Raw genomic sequence first — 21,693 nt, forward strand, 5'->3', positions numbered from 1 at the left:
GTCATGCTTTCACCTATCAGATGCATCATGCTCGCTCACAGTTGGATGGTTGTGGTGGTACTGTGGGAGTTGTGCTTTTTTCTCTTTTCTTTCTCGAGTGCCCTTCAATACATATCCAACTTCATCAAGGGGGGGGGGGGGGCAGCCGTCCCAGGGCCCTCAGCATTTGTGGGGCCCATGGCTGTCCAGCAGGGAGACCAAAGTACTCCCAAGCTCCCCAGTTGTGCTAAAGTAACGTACCTGGTAATTTGGATTATTGTCCTGTTCCAAAATCCGTTCCCCTTTTGAGTTTCAACTGTTGGACAGATGCTGAGCTTTTATTATTTTTTTGTGCAGATTCATATTTTTTTTTAATCTTTTTCTCCAGCGTCCCATGACCTTAACCACAATGAGCGGTGTTGAAAATGGAAATGAATAGATATTTTCTTGAATTATTCGCTGATTTTCATAAAATCTCACTGTCTTCAATGAAGCCTCGCCCCACATCCTGAAGTGCTGATTCAGTGTTTGTTTACAAGAAAGAAAGAAAGAAAGAAAGAAAGATTAAGGAAACATTTATTGAATTACATTTATCGTCACCTGTCCCAGGGGCCTTAGCATTTGTGGGGCCCATGACTGTCCAGCAGGGAGCCCAAAGTACTCCCTTGCTCCCCAGTTGTACTGAAGTAAAGTAGTTTGGATGATTGTCCTGTTCCAACATCCATACTCTTTTGAGTTTCAACTGTTGAACAGATGGCCTCAAGTTATTCTGCAAAACATCTTGATAAACTTGAGAATTGATTTCCCCATTGATGATAGAAACCTGTCCAGGCCCTGCGGTAGAAAAGCACACCCATACCATGATGCTGCTGCCACTGTGCTTCACAGATGGGATGAGGTTTTGATGGTGGTGTGCTGGGCCAGTTTCCAGCCACACATTCTGTTGTGTTTCTACCAAACAATTGAACTTTGGTTTCATCTGTCCGCATAATATGTTCCCCAGTGGACCTGTGGAACACCCAAATGCTCTTCAACAAATTTCAAACGGGTTTTTTTGTTTTGACCTAATTGACTTCTTAAGACATGGTGCAACATAAACCAGGGAACGTTAATGACGATGCAACGGTTTTGAAGAAGCAAGATACTCTGTGCATATTCTCATTTAAGAGTACCTTTTGATGTTGATACTGCCTACAATAATTTGTGATGAATGAATTGCGACAGCCGGCGTGGTCGCTCAGCTGGAAAGTGTTGGCGTCACAGTTCTGAGATCCCAGGTTCAATCCCAGACCTGCCTGGGTGGGGTTTGCATGTTCTCCCTGTGCCTGCGAGGGTTTTCTCCAAGTACTCCGGTTTCCTTCCACATCCCAAAAACATGCAACATTAATTGGACACTTTAAATTGCCCCTAGGTGTGATTGTGGTTGTTTGTCTAGATGTGCCCTGCGATTGGCTGGCAACCAGTTCAGGGTGTACTCCGCCTCCTGCCCATTGACAGCTGGGATAGGCTCCAGCACTGCCTGCGACCCTTGTGAGGATAAGTGGCAAAGAAAATGGATGGATATTCGGTTGTCTTAGCTAATGTTGCTGGGTTTTTTTTCATTGAGTCTTAAAATGTGAGCATAACAAAATTTATTTTGTATTGCATGAAAACCGAGTATTTATTATTTTTTGTGCAGATTTATATTTCCTATCTGATATCTTTTTTTTTTCCAGCGCCCCACGAGCCTAACAAGGATGAGGTGTTGAAAATGAAAATGAATCAATATTTTCTTAAATTATTCGCTGATTTTCATAAGATCACAGTCTTCAATGTTATGCCTCACCCAGTTGCCCTACATCCTGAAGTACTAACTCAAGTATTTGTTTACATGAAAGAAAGAAAGAAAGAAAGAAAGAAAGAAAGAAAGAAAGAAAGAAAGAAAGAAAGAAAGAAAGAAAGAAAGAGGAAAAGAGAAATGGAAACGTTGAGAGGGTATTCAAATAAATTTATTGAATTAACTTTGTTTTTTTTATGTATGGTAATCCATGCAACGTAATAAAATAACCAGAATTAATTTTATGATTTTTTTTTCACTTTTGCGCCGCCTTGTGGTGGATGACGTCTATAAAGGGCGTCTCGAAGCCTGCAACCCCAGCAGACGTTTCTCCGGAGAGAAGGTGGTGCAGGTGCTGGACGTGATGTGGAAGTCTGCGTTTCCCTCCTTGCTCCTGCTCGGCCTGGCTCGGCCCTCCGACGCCGAAGGAATTCCGCTCAAGCAGGTACCGCCGAAATGTCGGAACAACTTCCTCGAAACATACACTTCTTACGCGTTTGGGCGAAATTTCGAGATTAATTTAAGGGCGTGCGTCGTGATAATTAGCAATGGCGTATATATGTGGAAGTAACGCAGGACTTGGCCAGGACAACTATAGGACCGTTTCCTTCAACTTTTTACACCAAGTATCACCTTTAAAAAAAAAAAAAATGGAAAAAAATCAGCTCTCTGAGCACGACCATTTTGACGAGCATTAAAATGGACTAGCGTACTTTAAGGTGCTTTAATACCTGTATCCTAAAATAGTTTGAACATTTAAAAAAAACATATTAGCAAATGTTGCTGACAATGTGAAAATGTTTCTAACAAAATATCTTGAATATTTATGAGTTGGGCGTCTCTGGAACCTCAAATATTGATTAATGAATAGTAAATAGCAAAGTGTGACTTCAAGAGCTACAAAATCACCAGTGGCCTGCTAGGCAATGATCGTGGACTTTCCTTGAAAATTGCAGCGCAACAATGAGACAATTAACTTGAAAAATAATTATCTACCGTGACAGTGAGAGTAAGATCAATTATAAAACCAGTTTAAAATGTGAGTCATCCAGGGTTTTTTTTGTTCTTGTTTTTTCTTGTATTGTGTGCTTGGAAGAGTGTATATATAGTTTACACATGGAACCATCATTGACTGTAAGTTCATCTAGTGAGGTTGGTTGGTTGGTTGCAAAAAAAAAAAACGAGTGCCAAGCATCAACCTTTGGCGCTCCATTGAGAGCCAGATTAAAATGATCTTCACTTGTGACTATGCTACAGTACACGTACCAGATTTTGAGACTCCACTGCTCTATTGCTCTGAAGTTCCAGTGTCTCACCACTTCAACGAAAACCAATTCCTCATGCCGTTTATCAATGAGAATTTGTGTGTGTGTGTTTGGTACTGCCAGTTGTGCAACCCATCCATAGATGGCACCATCTACAAATACCAGGCGAAGCCCTTGAATGGCAGTCCCACTGTTAACTTCAGCCGCTATGCCGGAAGGATTGTTCTTTTCGTCAATGTGGCCACGTACTGAGGTTACACCGCTCAGTACATCGGTAAGTGACTGTACCACAAATTAAAGTTAAAGGTCCACTGTCATGAAACGCATGATTTTTAGTATGTTATTAATGGAAAAAAACAGCAGCCGGTAAGGACAGATCTGTTTTTTTCACCACAAAATGTGATTTTGACGTACAGTATATGGCTTTTTATAATTCCTCCTTGAAAATCCTCAAGGGATTTGTTTTCAACAAGAAGAAGGAAGTGGCGTACAGGGCAGTAGCGCACTCAAGCGGTCTCGTCTGTTTGTACTAGTTTTACCTGCTGGAAGGTAGCTCGTTGTTCCTTCGTGTTAGCCAAAATGCCAGCTCGTTGTATAGCTGGATATTCCTCGAACACTCGGGAGGATGGATTTGTTCTTCATACTTTTCCAAAAGACCCAGTCCGTCGTGAAAAATGGATTGAACAGGTGAAAAAGGACGAGAGCTTTGTGGGTTCCAAATGACAGGTAGGTGTGTATACAGCAACTTTAAAAAAAAAAAAAAAAAAAAAAATTGTAAGTGGACGTAATCCGTAAATCAGGGGTGCTAAATGTGTCAATGTGTCCATCGGAAGGCTTCCGTGGAGCAGCTGCTGAAGGACTGCCTCCGCAGGGCTTGTGGATCGCCACCGGCCTTGTCGACAAGGCCGAGCCAGCTTTGTGGATCACCACCAGCCTTGTCAACATTGCTTCGGCCAAGGTGGCTTGTCTCCGCCGCGGAGGTGGATCGGACGGGGAGTTGGTTTGGCCGCGGCGAAGTCTTCGCTCGTGGGCGGTGTTGTTTTTATCACGGCCGTTGGGAGGAGGTTTGGCTGCATGCAGTTTGGCCGTGATCCGCGTATCATATAAATATGGCTCGAAACGAGAGGGTTATATTGCCCCGGTCACGTCACTTGGTTGTGAGATGTTCTCTTCGGAGAGAGCTTCCGTGTTAGAAGGGGCGTGCTCGTCTCCCATAGTAGGTGGCCCCCGCGTGTTTTCAATGACTGTCACGGACAGAAGATGCAGCCATAATGGTGACCACTTTGTCGAATGAGACTTCCACAACTTTGCCCATGGATGACGCGCTCTCTGCTCATGTTTGTTTATTTTTTTTCGGATAGACATTGAAGTGAATAATGTATGTATTTTTCATTACAATATCTATATTGGAATGTTTATAGGGATGACACTTGACCTTTAAGAACACAAGATTAATAATATTTGAGATGTTCCTTTTTGTCTGAAATCAGAGCTGAATGCACTTCAGGAGGAGATGGATATCCTTGGACTCACCATTCTCGGTTTCCCTTCTAATCAGTTTGGGAAACAGGAACCTGGGCAAAACAACGAGATCCTGCCAGGTTTAAAGTAAGAAATTGTACAATTTGAATAAGGGTAGCTCTATGTGTGATGTTAAGGCCCCCGCACTGCTAAATGTGAAAAGGAATTTTCAATTACTGTACTCGAAATCATGTCATTCAACAAGGCCTCATTTAACTTGCTTGCTCACAATCAGTCATTCTCCTAGTGGCCTTTTGCTGGAGAAATCTCATCTTATATTCCATCCGTCATCATAGTGGCAGTACAGCCTCTGCAGTGGACTGTAGTTAGGAGAGACTTTATGGACAGCTTCCAAGGGGCAGCTCATGAAGTGTTGAAAGACAAACGTCTGATAAGATTCCGCATCTGCATTCCAGGCACGTTAGACCCGGCAACAACTTTGTTCCAAATTTCCTGTTGTTCGAGAAAGGTGATGTGAATGGGAAAGACGAGCAAGGGGTTTATACCTTCCTCAAGGTAGGTTTTGCCAGATTGCTTAAAATGTATTTTCAATGAGTGTGCCAAGGGACGGAGTCAACAACTCAACAAAAACGACACAAGAAGTATGAATACTGTAATAATCATAGTCAATGTATTCACAACTTTTAGTGTGAAATATGGAGCTAGTTTAGTTAAACAAAACTATTATTCAGTTGTAATGAAAAGAGATGGAAATGTTAATTGTACCTGGTTTTTGCAATCTAGGATTAGTTTGTACTTTGCTGGCATAAATAGATATCTTGTGATTTGTAGAAAATCGACTTTTTTTTTTTTTTTTTTTTTTTTTTTTTTTTGTACCTGGCCAGAAAAATGTGGAGCTTTATTCAAGATGTCGATTTTGTAAGAATATACTCTCAATCATCATGGATGTTTAGGAGAGGACTTGGCTCACAATCTTTTCTTGTTCATCCAAAAGTTGAGTGAAACGCAAGAAGAAGGGAAAAAATATCACAAACAAATAACATGTGATTTACTTTGCTTCAGATGACAGGAATGTATATTAAAAAAAACTTGCATAAACTCACATACCTGTATTATAAAGGAGACAGAGGTATGTAACTAATTTATATACACCTTTTACAACAAAACAATGTTAAAATGTGGAGGAGACCAAACTGCCTACCTTACACATGGAAGCCAGAAACACAAAAGGAAATGATCTCGTCTAGCCCGCCAATAAGTGTGGCTTCAAAATAAAACATGCAGCCTACTTCCTGTGTTTCTGAGATCTTCCACCAACACTTCAATGGCATTCCCCCCCCCCCCCCACAATAGACATTTTTAAACACTCATTTCCTTATCCCATTAACCGCGTTGAAAAGAACGATAAAGAATAAATGCCAGAGAATGTGCTCCCCTTCACAATAAGATTGCACTTCCACACCCTGTTCCTATTATAGCGCACAACATCACACCATTACACGGGCACAGAAAAAAAAGTCTTGTCCAAAACATTCCCACATGTGGAATTCTCTAGAAATATCTTGGGCAATCAAAATGTAACTAAGGAGTCTAAAGCCACCACTGGAATAGTTTAACGATGTCTATCCCAAGACATTATTCCATATACTGTTGTGTACATGAATGTTAAATTAGCTCTGAAGTTGTAGTGCAGAGGGTCGATGTACAGTACCTTACGTACTATAAATCTACAATAAATGCTCCTCCAATTATTTGATAGAAAGATATTCGTATGTACTGTATTCACCATTTGCTCTTTGTACAATAAAGTTATGGCTTCTGTGAATACTGGAAAATCAACTTTCCTTACAAGGTTATTTAGTGAGTTAAATTAGTTGCTCTATAATTTAATTTAAAATTATTATAATTTAATTTAATATAATTATAATTCATACTTTTTGACATTTTTCTTTGAAATTACTTTGGCTCTATGAGCGTTAGAGTAAATGTCTATTTTGTGATTCAGTCAATGTACGTTACCTCCAGGCAAATGTTGCATGAGAGCTTCAGAATAGCGTACTGTATACTTTGTCACTCTCATTCCTCACCTGTGTACATCCGCCTCTCAACAGAGTTCCTGTCCCCCAGTCTCGGATAACTTCGGTAACGCCAGCAACAGACTATTCTGGGATCCGCTGAAAGTCAGTGACATCAAGTGGAACTTTGAAAAGTTCCTGGTGGGGCAGAACGGAAAACCCGTGATGAGATGGCACCCGGCTATCAGCGTTGCCGAGGTGCGGGCTGATATTCACAAATATCTGCTCCGACGTTACACTGAAGAGATTTTCAACTAGGCAGTCCAAACAATAGTTTCCAAATGTAGTAGAGTGTGAAGAGCTGTAGATGTAGCCGTTTCTCTCATTTGTGAAAGAAGCATGTTAAATGAAGAAGAGGTTTGAAAACAGAAAGCCTGTGGAGCTTCTTTGGAGTCTTGAGGATCACGGCTGGCTTTTTAGTGCATTCAAGCCGCACCGTGTTCCCACAGCAACGTGTTGTTTTCACAAACAGGGAACTGCTGGAATTTACAGCCTCAACGTCAACTACTTTTAATAAATCTTTAACAGCACACTTGTTTGAAATCTTTCACTGGAATGACAGTCGGTCTTGAAATTCTTAGTGCACCTATTAATGGGTGGAAGACATTATTGCTGTATTGGGCCATGTCAGTCCACTAAGACAAACAATTGGGAGTGTCAACAACCTCTTTTTACCTCATTTTTCAACAAAGACTGGGAATCCTAGATTTCTAATTGTATTATATTTGGTAAAGCATCTATAAATTTGCATAATCTTGCTGTGTCTGGCAGAGTGCTGCTGCTGTCATACAGGCACTTCTTGGTCCAGGGTGGAAAAATGACAACCAATATAGGTGATCATACAATATAAACATTTAGAATAGATTTATTAAGCCAGTCAAATACAAAAGATCTCACATGTGCTTTTGCCTACAGCAAAACAGAAAAAGGGCTGCAAACCAAGAAATACAACCGCCAGTAATAAAAGAATACCTTTTTGAAAAGTGCACATTTCCCTTCACTTTCCACCAATCTGATTTGATTTCTTGTAACCTAACAACAGTTTAAAAAAAAAAATTGTCAAGACTGCACAATTTTAGAAGCCCTTCATCTGACTACCTCATAACACAGTATTCAGTTTAGACATTAGTATTGATTTGATACTTGAAAAAAAAATATATCAGGGCTCTTGACTCAATGTCATGGGGCAGATGTGATATTAACCCAGACATCCTCTGTGAATATCTACTGTTTATAATTTAGCTATGAAAAGATTGCAAAACTGTTCTGTGGTACTACACAGGGCTAACAGGTTCATGAGATTACAAGATCAAGTGACAAGTGGCCCAAAAAGAAAAAATAAGAGCTGTTTAATGAGATTAGGTCCATCATCATGGTGAAAAGAAAGGCTCGTGTATCTGTTGTGTACTGTGTCTTGACACAAACATGTAAATAGCTACAATTATATCAGGAATACACTAACGACATTGAGCAGCATTACTAAAAGACAATGATTCACACTTAAGTCAATGCAACTATCAAAACGGCAGGTTATAAATAAATCACAAATGTGTTTTTGGTATGTCAAAATCCCCTCTAACGCCGCCCAAATGTTTGCAACATTTTGAACACTTACACATAGGGGACAATTTCTATCACATCAATGTAATGTAGAAGTCTTCTGAAGTCAATTAACATTTACTTTGTAAATTCAGAGATTGAATTTGGCTACGTCGTCATCCATTGTTGGAAAGATACGTTTTGCTCATTCATGGGAATGGTTTACTGTAAACCTACAAACTAAATCAAGTTGTAGCAGATTGTAACAGGGAAGTTATATATTTTCTGGGGGGAAAAAAATGTTAAGTATAACAAACTATAGTACATGATTTAAAAAAAAAAATGTTTATTCAGAATAGTGAAGTGTTCCACAAATAGCCTTATAAAACGCAAGTATAAACAACATTACAATAGGATATCTACAGTTCAATAGGAAAATTATGGATCAGATTACACCTTTTCAAATCAAAACATTGATTCCATCCATGCTACAACCCATTTTCCATGACATGGTGACTGACACTTCAGTGCTTTCCAGGATCTATATTTTGTCGCTCCCTTTTTGCAAATCCTCCTCCTGCAGCGGCAGCCACTGTCGCTGATGCCGATGCTGCTGGTGCGGCGGCGGCGGCGGACTGATCTGCTGGTAGAAACCAGGAAGAGTCAAATGTAGATTGTGTAGTGCCCTGCACTTTGCTACTTGTCTAGAAAACATTCTTTACCATTGTGTGGAGTCATCTCAAGAACATTCAAGACAGATAATAGCCTGACATGTGACTGATTACAGCTAATTACACTGGAAGCAATATAAAAGTATTTTAATAGCTTTAATAAGACTTAAGTGTGGTGAAAGCCTGCAATGCAGAAGGAGCAGACCCACATCCACAGACAGGCCCATCAATGCAATGAGTCACTATCATTTACTCAGCTTGCTGAGGAAAACACTGTGCCATAGAAGCATTTTAATTTGTTTAATCATCAGTGGTTTTTCAGATTCTGATGTCAAAATATTTCCACAGTACCGGTTTTGATACTTTCCTCAACTATTCACCTGACGCCAAAGTCAGACTCATTTTGATTGCAATTACTGCTGGTGAGCATTGTCACAATACTCAGGATACTGTCGTATTAAAAGCGCTTTGATATCATGGGCTTGTCTTGCTGTAGAATTAATACAATGCACTGCTTCCTTATTGACGTACAGTCGTGCCTATTTTTTTTTGGGCCATATCTTTCAGCCCATGTGCGCATTTAAGTTCCGGAGCTAAAAGCATGTTAACCAGCTTAAATCAACATTTTAAATCGCTGTTATTTTGCGAATATCAATACTGTACATATTTTACCTTGGTGACAATCTTTTTTTATTCAAACTGACAGCTGACTGATTCAAACAGCTCTGAGTATTTAAGATGACGACCCCCAGCCCTGGCTACAAAGTGTTGTCAAGTTTCAAAGTTTTTACCTGCATTATCTGGTGCTGGTCGTGAACTCTCCCCCACTGCTCTAGCTCCTCTGGGCTGTAGAAATGATGATGACTGCCATGGAAAACCCTGAAGAGATAACAATAACATAATTCAATCTACTCAATATATACACTGCAATTCACTAAACCCAGGAAACCAAAGTCTGCATCCTAGTAGTAGATGTATGTAGACCCTCGTGAATCAGTATTAATCTGGTATAAGTACAACCTACTTATGCGTTTAGCAAAATTAGTCTAAGTGCTTCCATCCTGATTCAAGTGAATTGGAAAAGGGGGTCATGACAAAGCAACCGTCGGGACTTGCAATGTGTACAATGCCAACCTTTTTTTTTTTCTTCCCTCAAACTCAAGATCTCACCACAGAGCCACCAAAATGTTAAGGCTTCATTTGTGTTTACATATAGTGTTTTTAACTTTGGTCCAGACACCTGCTTTAAAGTAAACAACACTTTAGCATGTTCAGCATCAAACAAGCATGAAATCAAATAGTAGTCTAACTTGTTAGTGTAACACACAGGAAGTATTTCTTTTTCAGGGTTTGGTCATGTCATGTTCTGCATATAACGATTTGACATAACAAAGACCTTATGATGTCACCCAAAGTGTTGCGTCCAATACAAAAAGGTCATTGCGGTAGAACAGAGAGCCTGGTTCTGTCAGTGTGACAGACTTAGGGACCTTTGAGGACCCTTACCGGGGTAACAGGCTGGAAGTCTCGCACATGAGGTGGAGCTGCGGCAGCTGTGGCGGCTGCCGCTGCATTGGGCATCCGGGGATGGAAGTGTATGGGCCAGCCCTCAAGGCCCTGCGGTCCCACCTGCACAAAGGGACCACAGTAGGGGGGACTCAGCGGGCCGTTCATTGAGCCTGACGTGGGGTCTGAGGTACGTCGTTCCTGTTGCTGCCCCTACGAGGGATCACAAGTACACATGTGATCCCCAGTCAGTCCATGGACGCTAAACTGAGCGAGCATAGAAATGCCTTGGCTACGCTGTGGCCCATTGCTGAAACTGTGACGCACTGACTAACATGAGAACTGCACTCAGCCTTTTGTCTCAACCCGGTACAATTAGGAATGATTTCCACTGGTCACAAGAGGGCGCTATTTTTCAAGCTTAACTATAAAATCAAGCAGTTTCAAGTTTTCAGGCTTTAGAATTGTCCTGACATACTATACTATGTCAGCTATCAAAGCTGAGGGGTACCCTTTCATTCAGGATTCAAACAAATAGAGACACAGACTCAAAACGTTTTCACACACTGATCCTTTCTTAAGACTATTGCTCATGCACACAAACACACTACCTGCTTGTGATGCTGCATCTGCAGTCTTTCTAGCTTGCATCGTTCTGTGTGTTCTCGCTGACATTCATTCTGTGCCTGGTGCAGCTGAAGGACAACACAGGAGAACAAATTCAGGTCTTCACTTCAGTTAACCGTGTCCAATCGGTCCCATCGGCCCACTCACCTGATTGGTCAAATTCGTAATCTGAATCTGCAGTCGCTCCACCTGCCGCCTCAGGTCTTCTTTTTCCTCATTCATCCGCTCCCTGTCACTACGTTCTTTTCGGAAGTCTTCTTCAAAAATTTTAACCTGATTTTACAAAAAGATGATAATGAACGGAAGATAATATGAATGCATTACTGGAGGAAATTTTTGGTTTTAAATTTTATCTGACCTGTTCTTTTAGAACAGCAATTTGAGTTAGTAGTTCCTGCTTCTTCAGGTTACTACCAGCATCCTGGCCAGGTTGTTGTTGGGAGGATGAAGGGGCATGCAAATTTAAGGCCTCTTCTAAAGCCTGGAAGTACAAAGATTTTTGGGGATTTTTTTTTTTTGTTTTAATTTTGTAAAATGAAAACCTGTAAAAATTCTGGGCCTATCCTATTGGATGTCCCTTTCACTTACCCTGTTGAGGCGCTGGATTTCCTTCTCCTGGTATTCCCGCTGTTTGCTGAGGGGCAACAGCTGGTCCTCCAGGTAACGAACTTTCTGCTTTAACGCTGTGGTTTCGGTGTTCAGACACTCTTTCTCACCCTGAAACACAGCCTCCCCAGTCTCAAAATGTACGTCTTCAGATGAGGTTTCTGCTTTGGATTTAATTCTGACTGCATGTTTTTACCTGCACATTTTCAATCTTGGACTTTGCCAGGAGCAACTTCTTTTCGTAGTCACGCTGTCTTTGCTCTCGCTCTGCTTCTAGTTCAAGCACAGTCTTCTGGGAATCTGCAAGCCTCTGTCTAAGGTCCGTGATCTGCATTGTGGAGTTAAAAAGCATGTATTGTGAAGGGATCAAATACTATTAAGTCCATTAAATAGTATATTCTTGTCGCTAGACTCCCCCATTCAAAGTGCGTGCCATTCTATTAGAGATAAACATGAGGTAGATAGTCCGGCAATTTGTTATTTGAACTAAACCACAGTAACAAACATCTGCAATGTCATTTCTGTTTGTGTGAGAAATAACATCAAGCCTACTGACGCAAATGGATGTAGAAAGGCTTTTTGTGGTTTAATGCAAAGCAAGATGGCATGCCCATCGTGAAGCGTCAAGTTTGTTTGTGACTGAGGGTGTGTGATATGTGCGTCGATCGGTCTGTGTCTGCGTCGTGTTCCCCCCTGATTACACCACAGCAGGTCAGCAGATACAAGGGGAATTTTCACTGACAGCAAATGTGGTAAATATGCTCAGATAGCTTAGCTATTGCAAAAGTCTATCTTTTCCACTGTGCAAGAGGACTGCAAACAGCTGCTACAGTATGTGCAAAGTCTCGTTTAAAAGCACGGTGCGATTTAGTCACTTAACCCTTCAGATTGCATGTCTAATAACTGTGAAAGAAAGAACAAAAAACTTTGCACCCATTCATAGCGACCCAATTTAATCAATAAGGGTTTTTGTTTCATTTAATTACAGATGGCTAAGATTAGAAATTAAAAACATCTGGACTAAATGCCCTTCAAAAAAGCAGAATTTTACAGTCATGAATATGAGTGTGGTTAAAATTGAAATATGGGCTGCAACAGAGGGCACACCAATGTTTCCTTTCATCATAGCAAACTTGGTCATTACTGTACCTTCTGTTCAAATTGTGACTTCATTGAATTCCACTGAATGTCCCACTGCTTATTCACCTCCAGTACCTATGAAGTGTGACATTAAAAATAAAAAAATAAAATTTAGGATCTACATAGGAAACTACATGAAATAGACTATCAAATAGTAAGACAATGTCATAGAGAGGTGAAACTCACATCTTTTCTTTGCTTCTCGAGGAGCTTGATCTTTTGTTCATACATTTCAACATCACAAGGCTTGTTTGGGCTTTTGTCAGCAGCTTTTCCACTCTAGGGACATATAGAACATTCCTACATGACATACACTTGACAGTTAGACCGTCATACAAAGATAACAACTAAATGCGAAAGGGTTTTTCGCCTGGCTACCACAGGGTTTCCGTTTCTAATTATGTTAATCAAAAGCTATTTGGACATAGTGAAAAAGGTAAAAGCACGTAGGGTCATACAACATACAGTGCTTTTAGTTCAATTGGTGTATTTTTTCCTCATGCACTTCTTATGAAGTGTTAAGAGATTTCTCTGCATGCTGTACATGAACATTACAACGGTATTTTGTCACCACGTATCTGACAATTGTGTTGTGCAAGGTCAAGCTAAATGTAAATCATCATTCTACAAACAAATTTTATGACCCCAGACTTTTGTATGTTATTGTCCACAGTACACTGAGATGGTAAAGTAAAAACGCTGAATCATTCAATTTGAACTACCTTCTGAGGGGTGGAGGCTTCCATCTTTGGTCTCACCGTAGCACATTCCTCATTAACTGGCTCATCTTTGGTGTCGGGAGTTTCAGTGTCAGACACTGCCGTAGATGACGACGATGATGATGCTGCTGCTGCTGATGTTGATGCCACTGCTGCTGCTCCTGTCACAAGTTCCTTCAGTTTCTGATTTTCTTGTCTGAAAACACCAATGGATTGAGCTACTCAACAATTCCAGAAACTATTACAGACTTTGGTCCAACTTCAGGATGTGTTTTCCCCAAAAGGCGCAACAACATCTGCACTGTGCTCAAATATTCCCTCCCACACAAAAGTGAAAGCATATAAAAAATGTGGCAACACGTTATTAAAAAAAAAAAAAAAACACAAAGGCATAGGGAAGTACTCCAACAATAATGGCTGTAACTCAAATGTATTTTCTAAGTTATTTGATTGCACTGCTCAACAACAATTTTTTTCCCATATTTTTAAACTGATTTAGGATGGTTTTCAGACGCTGAATCCAAATATAACAGTGTTTTTCCTCGATAAATCAAAGTTCTGATTTGAACTATTGCCACAAATCATGTACAGGTATTTTTGCTTTAGAGGTCTGACAAAATGATGTACAGTCACTCACTTTTATCAGTCTACGATTCAATTTACAGCAATCAACATTTATAACATTCAATTAATACACTAACTAAAAACCCGACCTGAACAAGAGAAACATTCAACAATATGAAATTTTCCTAAACCAGTAGAAAAAAAATGGAAAACTTACACTATATTTTTTTTTTCAAACATGCAAGACTTTCACAGTGCTAAAAAAATGTGAATTGTCAAGAAGGGCCAGCAGTTCTCTGCTGTGTAGTTTGACACCACTTAATTACAACCACAATAATAAACTTTGCTAAATAAACATCCCTTGAAGTCTGTCAATCATAAATGAACCTGGTTAGTAAGCTTCTTTCAGCTTCACTTCCATTGCAGTCTTGCATTAGAGAATAGATTGTGCAGGTGGTGATATTGAAATTTATCAACACTAATGAAGGGTTACAGATAAATTTGATCTTACTATTATTGAGTTATTTTTAAATTTAAAATTGTTTTTGGTAAAAAAAAAAAAAAAAAATTAATAAAAAGGAAAAAAAAAAAACATTACCTTAGCTGCTCCAAGTCTCGATTCCTGATATGATGATCCTCCTCCATTTTCTTCCGAAGTTCATTGTTCTCCTGTCTGAGCTGCTCACACAGAGTCTGCCAAATAAATTTGGATAGAATTGATTGCCAATTTGCGCAATGTCATCTAGCTGCCAACACTTGAGAGATCAAACTTTAAGTGAAAGACTATGAGCAAATTTAAGAAATGACACCCAGCTTTATGACCTTATGTATGCACGCACACACACACAGCCTTCCTGTGACGTGCAAAGTCTTTTTCTGCTCTAATTCAAACAATCCATTGCGCAATAAGAAAAGGCAAACTTACGATAAAACTCCTTAATTGTGGCTACAGATTTACTTTGCATGAATTACTATACCACCTGTTAGCATTAACCACTTGGTGACTGTGTTTAGAAAGTGCATTATGAACTACAAGAAAAAATACACTATGAATCAGATACAAGAAATACAAACAGAATCAGCCAATCAAAAGAAGTTTAAAAGACAATCTCTCATAAAAACTCTTCAGGACTACAGAGAAATTATGCCCTTAGCCAAAATGCCGAATAAAAAATATGAACTGAGGACTGAAAAGCTGGTTTAAACATCACAGTATATGATAGAACCACCCCAATAAATACCATGCATATATGACTTGTAGGGCTTTACACGGAGAGAGCAATTTGTTTGGACACCGTGTGTTTAACTCCACACCCTTGACAAACAGGCGACACCCTGTCTCTTGTTAAGGCTCTGATAGTACCAAAAAAGGCAGAAACGCAACAGTTTTAACTTCATCACCACTTGTCTGTGGCATCTAGAACTGCATTTCCAAACCAATCCAAGTTTGCACTGAGAATCGTAAAAACTCATCTGATCTAAAAGAGCAGCACATTTTTTTCTCTCAGATTAAATTTATCAACGGCAATGCTATCCATGTGATAAAAATCACAACAGCTTTATGTGTGGATGCTCATATCTCATATTTTGAAATAAGCATTTATTATTAGCCACATTTGTGATGGAGTGTAATTTCTAAGAAACCAAGCTTGTCACATACCTGAAGGAGGGACGTCCTTTGTTCATTCTTTTGGACCTTAGAAGAAAGATGGTGAAACTCCACAGCCATTCGTCCCAGGTGAGCCAAGAGCTGGTTTGGATTGGACTCCTCCGCGAATATGCTGAAGGAGCTCTCCAATTTCTTCAACTGGCTCGCTAGCTCCACATTCTCCTGAGGCAGGAGAGGGATTACTCCTACGGCAGATCGGGCCTGAAGATACCCACACCCAAATGTCAGCAGTCAGTCAATCTTTCCTTTCTAGCTGAATCACTATTATAGTATACACATTTCAAAAGGAACCGTGCGGTAGGAGTCATAGTGTTACTACTTCTGATAAATGAAACCAGTTGAGTCAGATGGATTAAAAAAAAAAACAGCAGATGGAAGCACATGTGCGTGCGCGAAATAATCCAACCACAAATACACAGGTCACATGTGATACTATTACCAAATTTAGAATATTACCACATTGACATTTTATACCATATATATGTCTGTAGTATTCTGGTGGCGTGTCTAATGATCATATTCCTTAGGTTGCAACATGTGACTGAATCACGTGTGATTCCAGTCAGTAATAATCCTGGACTTTCCCCAGGTTGAGTCAGGCTACAACTGCCAGTATTGAATGAGTTACGGGGTTACCTCACTGGGACGGGTTTCTACTGTTGGGAATTTGGATATTTACTAAATATGTTTAATGCAAACAATAGAGGATGCTCTTGTCAGAAACACACAAAAACTGACAAGAGCTTATGTCCTACTTCTAAAACGGAAGCGAAAGTATTAAAGGATACTCTTAAAATAAAATTGGTACATACAGTCAAGGCATCTGATGTCCTCCTGTCCATATTGACCACTTCAAACTCTGATAAGGCCACCTGTAAAAAAATTACAGTTAGGTAATAACGGCAAAGACCCCTCAATAAAAGTTCCACCAGTTGAAATGTTGAAATCCTCAAGACTTCACACTTACATTAAGTCTGTTAGGCTGAATGGTCCTTGCTAAACAGCTTGCATCTGCTTCCTTTGGCTCAGCGGCGGGATACAAAAAAGGTTTACCTTCATGTTGGAGGGGGAGGACAGACAACCAAATTTTCTATGTGAATATAGGAAAGCATACCAAAGAGTTTTCTTTCACAGGGAGGGGGAAAAAAAAAAAAAAAAAAAAAATCACATACTTTGTGTTTCGGTCTGAACGTGTCCACCCGCACAAAGACTGGCTGCAAAGCTGGAGGACTTGAGGGCCTCGTTGTCTCTTACAAGTTCCTCCACTCGCTGACGAAGCCTCGACGCTTCTAATTGAGATTCTTCGAGCAAGTCACCTGCACAGACAGAGAAGTCTCAACAAGGGGAGATACATCCCGAGGCTCTCGTACACACTGTCACAATGGATCAAATAGGATGTTTTGACTAACAACTACCAGCAACACTCCTCCCATGAGTCAGAGGCACAAGGATAGCCAAAAAACTACCCATGTTCAGGTTTTACTGCATTTTTTTGTTCAACTTGCTGCTTGTCAGTCGCTCCTACATTTAGTCATTTAACTATGAGAGAATCTGTTCTTACAGAAAATGTGAGTTTCAGTAGATGTGCAATTTCATGCATTTTACCATTTGATTCTCGTTACAGCATTTAAAAATAAAAGTTATCTTCACGAGATAATGGTAGTTAAAATTAATTACAAATAACTTAAATTTTAATGTTTCACCTGATTAGTCTGACATTGTTTCAATGAGGTTACAGTTTGAACTAGAAAATATGTGCTCCAATCTGTTGTTAAGTGTCTCATGCCATCAGAATCCTAACTTTTCTTCTGTTTTAAGGATAACAGTCACAAATGAGTTGGTGACCTTAAACCTGACCTCAATTTTGTTTGTAGACCGAAAGCTATAGACTTTCAGCACCAAAAACGGTGGCAAAGAACAGGATATGGCCAACTTTGTGACGCAGTTACACCAATTAATATTTAACGACCTGCCCACTTTGTGGCTGAGTGACAACGTGGCTGTGTCTTGTGCAATTCATGAACTTTGCTTCACCTGCCAAAACTCAGAGGAGTTGAGAAAGGAATGGTTTAAATTTTGGGGGGGGAGAAATTTGAAATATTGTGGATACGGAATAACTTATTTGTGCATATGGCGCACAAAAGTAGAAACAGGATGACAGCTCTATATTATACTACTATTATTATTACTACTATATATATATATCTTTGCTTATTAGGGTTGAGGTTACAATTACAACTTGCAGGTTTTTAACAAGTAGCATGTTTTGGGGGATTGAGACAATTCTCGGTTCTTTCTTCATCAAACCCCACTTGTTGCCTCTGTCAACAAATATGCTATATTGCTCCCTGTGTGTCTTCTGTTCCAGGTCTCTACTCCAAAGAACATTTAACATTAACATCCACTCATTTGAAATGAAATGAGAAGTAAAGTTACTTACGTAGGGGTCAGTCATTCTTTCTGCCGACTCTAAAACTGCTCTCTTAAGGGGTCTTTCATACTGTAGTTGATAAGGTGTCTAACGCCCTTGACTTTCCCATTCGTTGTGTGTTTGCTGAGGGGGCGTCAGCAAGTTTTGATTTGACGCCGAGCGTGGCATCAATGAAGAGAGCGTCTGATGCTCAGCGTCACATCAATGCAAAGGGCATCTGAGGCTCAGCGTCGCTTCGTCAGACAGAAAAAAAAAAATTCTTGTCGGAAGCGTTGACGCCAAAAAGCTTCTCCAAAGAGAGCGGGGCTGGAGCAGTGATTTCTGAGAGCTATTTTGGCAAACGTGCACTGTAAATGGCAAGGGCGAAATAGAGCAAGGAACAATAATTCTAGTGTCCCACTATACTGAACTTTGGGCCCAGAAAAAAAAATATATAGACATCTTTGTGGGAGGATTTCAAACTTCTTTTCAAAGCTACCTGCTCAGCCTGAAGTACACCTCAAATCACTTTCCTGGCTTAACTCAAGATGCAGCCGTGAAATTTGGCATAGGTTATTGCCATTCCCTAACCACCTTAAAATAAGTTAGGGCTGTCTAGTCAAACAATGACATACAGATTGCTGAGTTGTGGTCCCTGCAGTGGGGAAAGCCTCCGGACTTTCTTAAGTCACCATTTTCAAATATGGGATGGCCACACTCCCATTGCCACAGTCGTCGTTGCGCTGTGATGCAGGGTCCTTTCTCACTGAGCAAGTGCTGGAAACTTCTGAAATGTTTTCCTATTGCCTATCAGGGTTTAATTTCCTTTCGTCCAATTTCTGTGGTCCAGATTTCTAAAGGAATTCAAAATGCACCCACGTCAAAGTTAAGAAGCAGTTGCTTGCTTGCTTTTAAGTCGCAACTGTTGCTGCGTGCTTTAGTCAACATTTTGTTGCTGTTTGGCCGAGTCCGTACAATGTGAATCACACGCAAAGCTCTTCTCACTAACCAGAAGGGGAATAGATTCAGAGGATTTGCTGAAGCAATAATGAATTGCGGGGGGATGACTTGCAATGCTTGAGGAATCAATATTTTTACCCAACCCTAACATTGCATATCAATGAGAAATCATGCTGTCTCAAATGCCGGATGTAAAAAGACCAACTACAACAGCTTGAAAAAAAAGAAATTGGAAATTCTAAAAATAATACGCAGCTCAGATAATGGATAGATAAACTGAATTTGTATTGCACTTTTCACACAAATAAGATGCTACAGAGAGCCAAGTTAAAATATATCATTATGGGGCGTTTCCAGCTCATTATTATTCTGTAAACCCAATAAAAAGACATCAAAGATGATCAAATATGTTTTTTTAAAAAGTGATGGCATGACATGTTTAAGAATGCTTTCATCAATATGCCAACAACACTGACTGATGATTAGAGTGACAATCGCCTGGCACATCACTAACATTAACTTAATTTGAATGCTGCTTCCTTGTTACAAGAAATATCAAAGAGGATCAGGGATCCATAGTGGTCACTCAAATGAGCTTACCTAGACTTTTAAGACCCTTCATCCTCTCCCTCAGCATGCTGTTCTCTTCCAGGAGCTGTCGATAGCTGCTTCCTCCTGCAGCTTCATCCCTGGACTTGATGTCACTCCCACCCGGATCGTAGATGCGGTATGGGCCTTTCCCTTCCATTGTTTTGTTCACTTGCTAAGCATGACCCTTTAAACTAAAGAGAGTAGATCAAAGCATTTTAAATATGACGTCATTGTGTCCATGTTAAGAGACAAATCGTAATATAAGACCAGAACAATGCGAGACTCTTTACAGAAGATTAACACTAGTTTCTCTATGACTTTGTCATAAAAGACACTTATAGAAAAGAAACAGTAGCAAGCGTCTTCATCCCTTTGTCATAAAATGCAACCACTTTTTACGACGATCCCGTTTGACAACTATGAAAATATACACTTACTGGAGGCAAACATTTTATCGAGATAAGGTAGAATACAAAAGTTCTCTCAATCCATCCAAAAACTCTGCTGCAGCAACAGCTGTTACGATTACTAATACTTTTTATTAGAGCGATTGCATTTACACTATTCACAGCAAGCAATGAAAGCACTGTACAAATGGTGTCTTTTCTTTCTGAACATGGGATCACAAAACCATGTACTTCAAAGCACCACAAAAACACCTAAATCTATGATATAAAATCACCCCCCCTTCAAAAAAATAAAACATATGCCTAAAAGGCCCGACACAAACTAGCTAAGTGGTCGAAGCAACCTTAGTTTTCCTATTAGTTTTCGCTGTTGTCATGCAAATACCTAGCAATATCTCGTTAGCTGTCAGCTAGCTAACAGCAGATAACAATGGGAGACAGGAAACAGCTCGTAGCGACTCGCAGGTTTTAAACCCTCCTAGAGACACTTTTACCGAAGCCGTCCGTTAGTCACAAAACGTAGAGGGTTACGTGGCAAAGCAACAAATAAAAATGCTGTCCCTTGACAAAAATACCTTTCCACTAGCGGCGGCCTATCGTCTCTGTACTGAGACATCTACTGCGGAAGTGGTCTGCTGCTCTATGCCGTAACATGGGAAATTCCACCTTTAACGTTTGATGTAAACAGCGAGGACTGACAAGCAAAGCGGCCAATCAGCGCGCACCAGGGAGGAGCGTCGTTTTCCCCCCCCCCTTTTTGTGTGCGTGTGTACGTGAGTTGGGGGGGGGGGTGGCAGTTCAAGTTTTCTGTGTTTAAAGTTTTAACGTTCGGATATTACACTACATCCAGTTTATAGAAGTTGTGTTGATATGAAGTGGTTTTGAATTAGGGTGCGTTATCTGGGAGGAGTTTACCTACAAATCCATTCTGTGCGTGGTTTATTTCAAGGGTAGCTCATTGAGATGCATCGTACGCAACGACAAGATGAAACACAACAAAATAAATGCGCTCCTAAGGTACACAACTAATTTGAGAATGAATAATGTGGGGGAAAAAAATCATGACTAATGTGCCTTACACTATAATGTGACCTGAAAGGAATTATAAATGGTTTCAAATGTGGAGACATTAAATACATTAGAAAGTAAATAACTGATCAGGAATCGGCAGCAACGGCGGTTTGTTTTTTATTGTCTGTTTTGCAGCAAAACAGTACCGTAACATGAGGTAGGCATTTTTTTGGCGATCATTACCACTTCCAATGAATTGTGAAAACCCAATGAAAACAATGTCTTCCTTATTACTCTGCAGTCCCTTATCGCTCCAGATTACAGAACAAAGTGACGAGAGACAACGGTATATTTCCTCAGAGATTGATTGATGTGGCTATTAAAATAAATGTGAATTGACCCAAAGGCCTGAATATTTTAATTCATCTACTTTTTATAAGATTGTTCCATCCTAAAAAAAATAATGTGTCAGTGCTCTGGTCATAGCAAAGAATATGATTTAAAAAAAAAAAATTCTTACTCAAAAGAAGCTTTTTGTAAGAGAACCATTTTTTGACTGTACTTAAATCAAATTGTAACGAGTGTTGAATTTGTAGTATACTACAAATGAAAAAAATACAGTATTCTATTATACTAGAGTAGTATAATAGTGTATC

General features: G+C 39.9%; 2 protein-coding genes across 7 annotated transcripts; one reads left to right on the forward strand and one right to left on the reverse strand.

Moving 5' to 3' along the window:
* The first annotated feature begins 2,080 nt into the window (after nucleotides 1-2,080).
* gpx3 (glutathione peroxidase 3) lies at nucleotides 2,081-7,147 on the forward strand. Its single transcript, XM_061834256.1, has 5 exons — nucleotides 2,081-2,240; nucleotides 3,184-3,334; nucleotides 4,551-4,668; nucleotides 4,998-5,097; nucleotides 6,654-7,147. Exons 1-5 carry the CDS (start codon nucleotides 2,160-2,162, stop codon nucleotides 6,873-6,875), a joined length of 672 nt encoding a protein of 223 aa, XP_061690240.1. The 5' UTR covers nucleotides 2,081-2,159; the 3' UTR covers nucleotides 6,876-7,147.
* A 317-nt stretch (nucleotides 7,148-7,464) lies between these two features.
* Nucleotides 7,465-20,699, reverse strand: tnip1 (TNFAIP3 interacting protein 1). 6 transcript variants are annotated; one of them, XM_061834247.1, is made up of 18 exons: nucleotides 20,602-20,699; nucleotides 19,629-19,810; nucleotides 16,831-16,974; nucleotides 16,626-16,711; nucleotides 16,471-16,530; nucleotides 15,650-15,859; nucleotides 14,588-14,682; nucleotides 13,429-13,621; nucleotides 12,893-12,985; nucleotides 12,716-12,781; nucleotides 11,763-11,894; nucleotides 11,549-11,677; nucleotides 11,319-11,441; nucleotides 11,108-11,233; nucleotides 10,945-11,028; nucleotides 10,334-10,546; nucleotides 9,619-9,706; nucleotides 7,465-8,799 (listed from the first exon to the last, which is right to left on the reverse strand). In XM_061834247.1, the coding sequence occupies exons 2-18, from the start codon at nucleotides 19,774-19,776 to the stop codon at nucleotides 8,681-8,683; spliced, it is 2,109 nt and encodes a 702-aa protein (XP_061690231.1). In that variant the 5' UTR covers nucleotides 19,777-19,810; nucleotides 20,602-20,699; the 3' UTR covers nucleotides 7,465-8,680. The 6 variants fall into 6 exon arrangements, with proteins under 6 accessions (XP_061690231.1, XP_061690232.1, XP_061690230.1 ...); XM_061834248.1 differs by lacking the exon at nucleotides 20,602-20,699 and adding an exon at nucleotides 20,412-20,574 and having other exon boundaries at nucleotides 7,465-8,796; XM_061834246.1 differs by lacking the exon at nucleotides 20,602-20,699 and adding an exon at nucleotides 20,412-20,574.
* Between the last annotated feature and the right edge of the window lie 994 nt (nucleotides 20,700-21,693).

The sequence above is a fragment of the Syngnathoides biaculeatus genome, chromosome 11, assembly GCF_019802595.1.
Source record: "Syngnathoides biaculeatus isolate LvHL_M chromosome 11, ASM1980259v1, whole genome shotgun sequence".
NCBI lineage: Eukaryota > Metazoa > Chordata > Actinopteri > Syngnathiformes > Syngnathidae > Syngnathoides > Syngnathoides biaculeatus.

What these genes read in the sequence shown, in the direction of transcription:
- tnip1 (XM_061834247.1), bottom strand. Translation starts at nt 19,776, where the DNA reads ATGGAAGGGAAAGGCCCATACCGCATCTACGATCCGGGTGGGAGTGAC. An exon ending in GGACATCAGATGCCTTGACT is followed by an intron (nt 15,860 to 16,470) that starts GTATGTACCAAT and finishes GGGTATCTTCAG; the next exon opens with GCCCGATCTGCCGTAGGAGT. An exon ending in AGTCACAATTTGAACAGAAG is followed by an intron (nt 11,895 to 12,715) that starts GTACAGTAATGA and finishes TCCACAATGCAG; the next exon opens with ATCACGGACCTTAGACAGAG.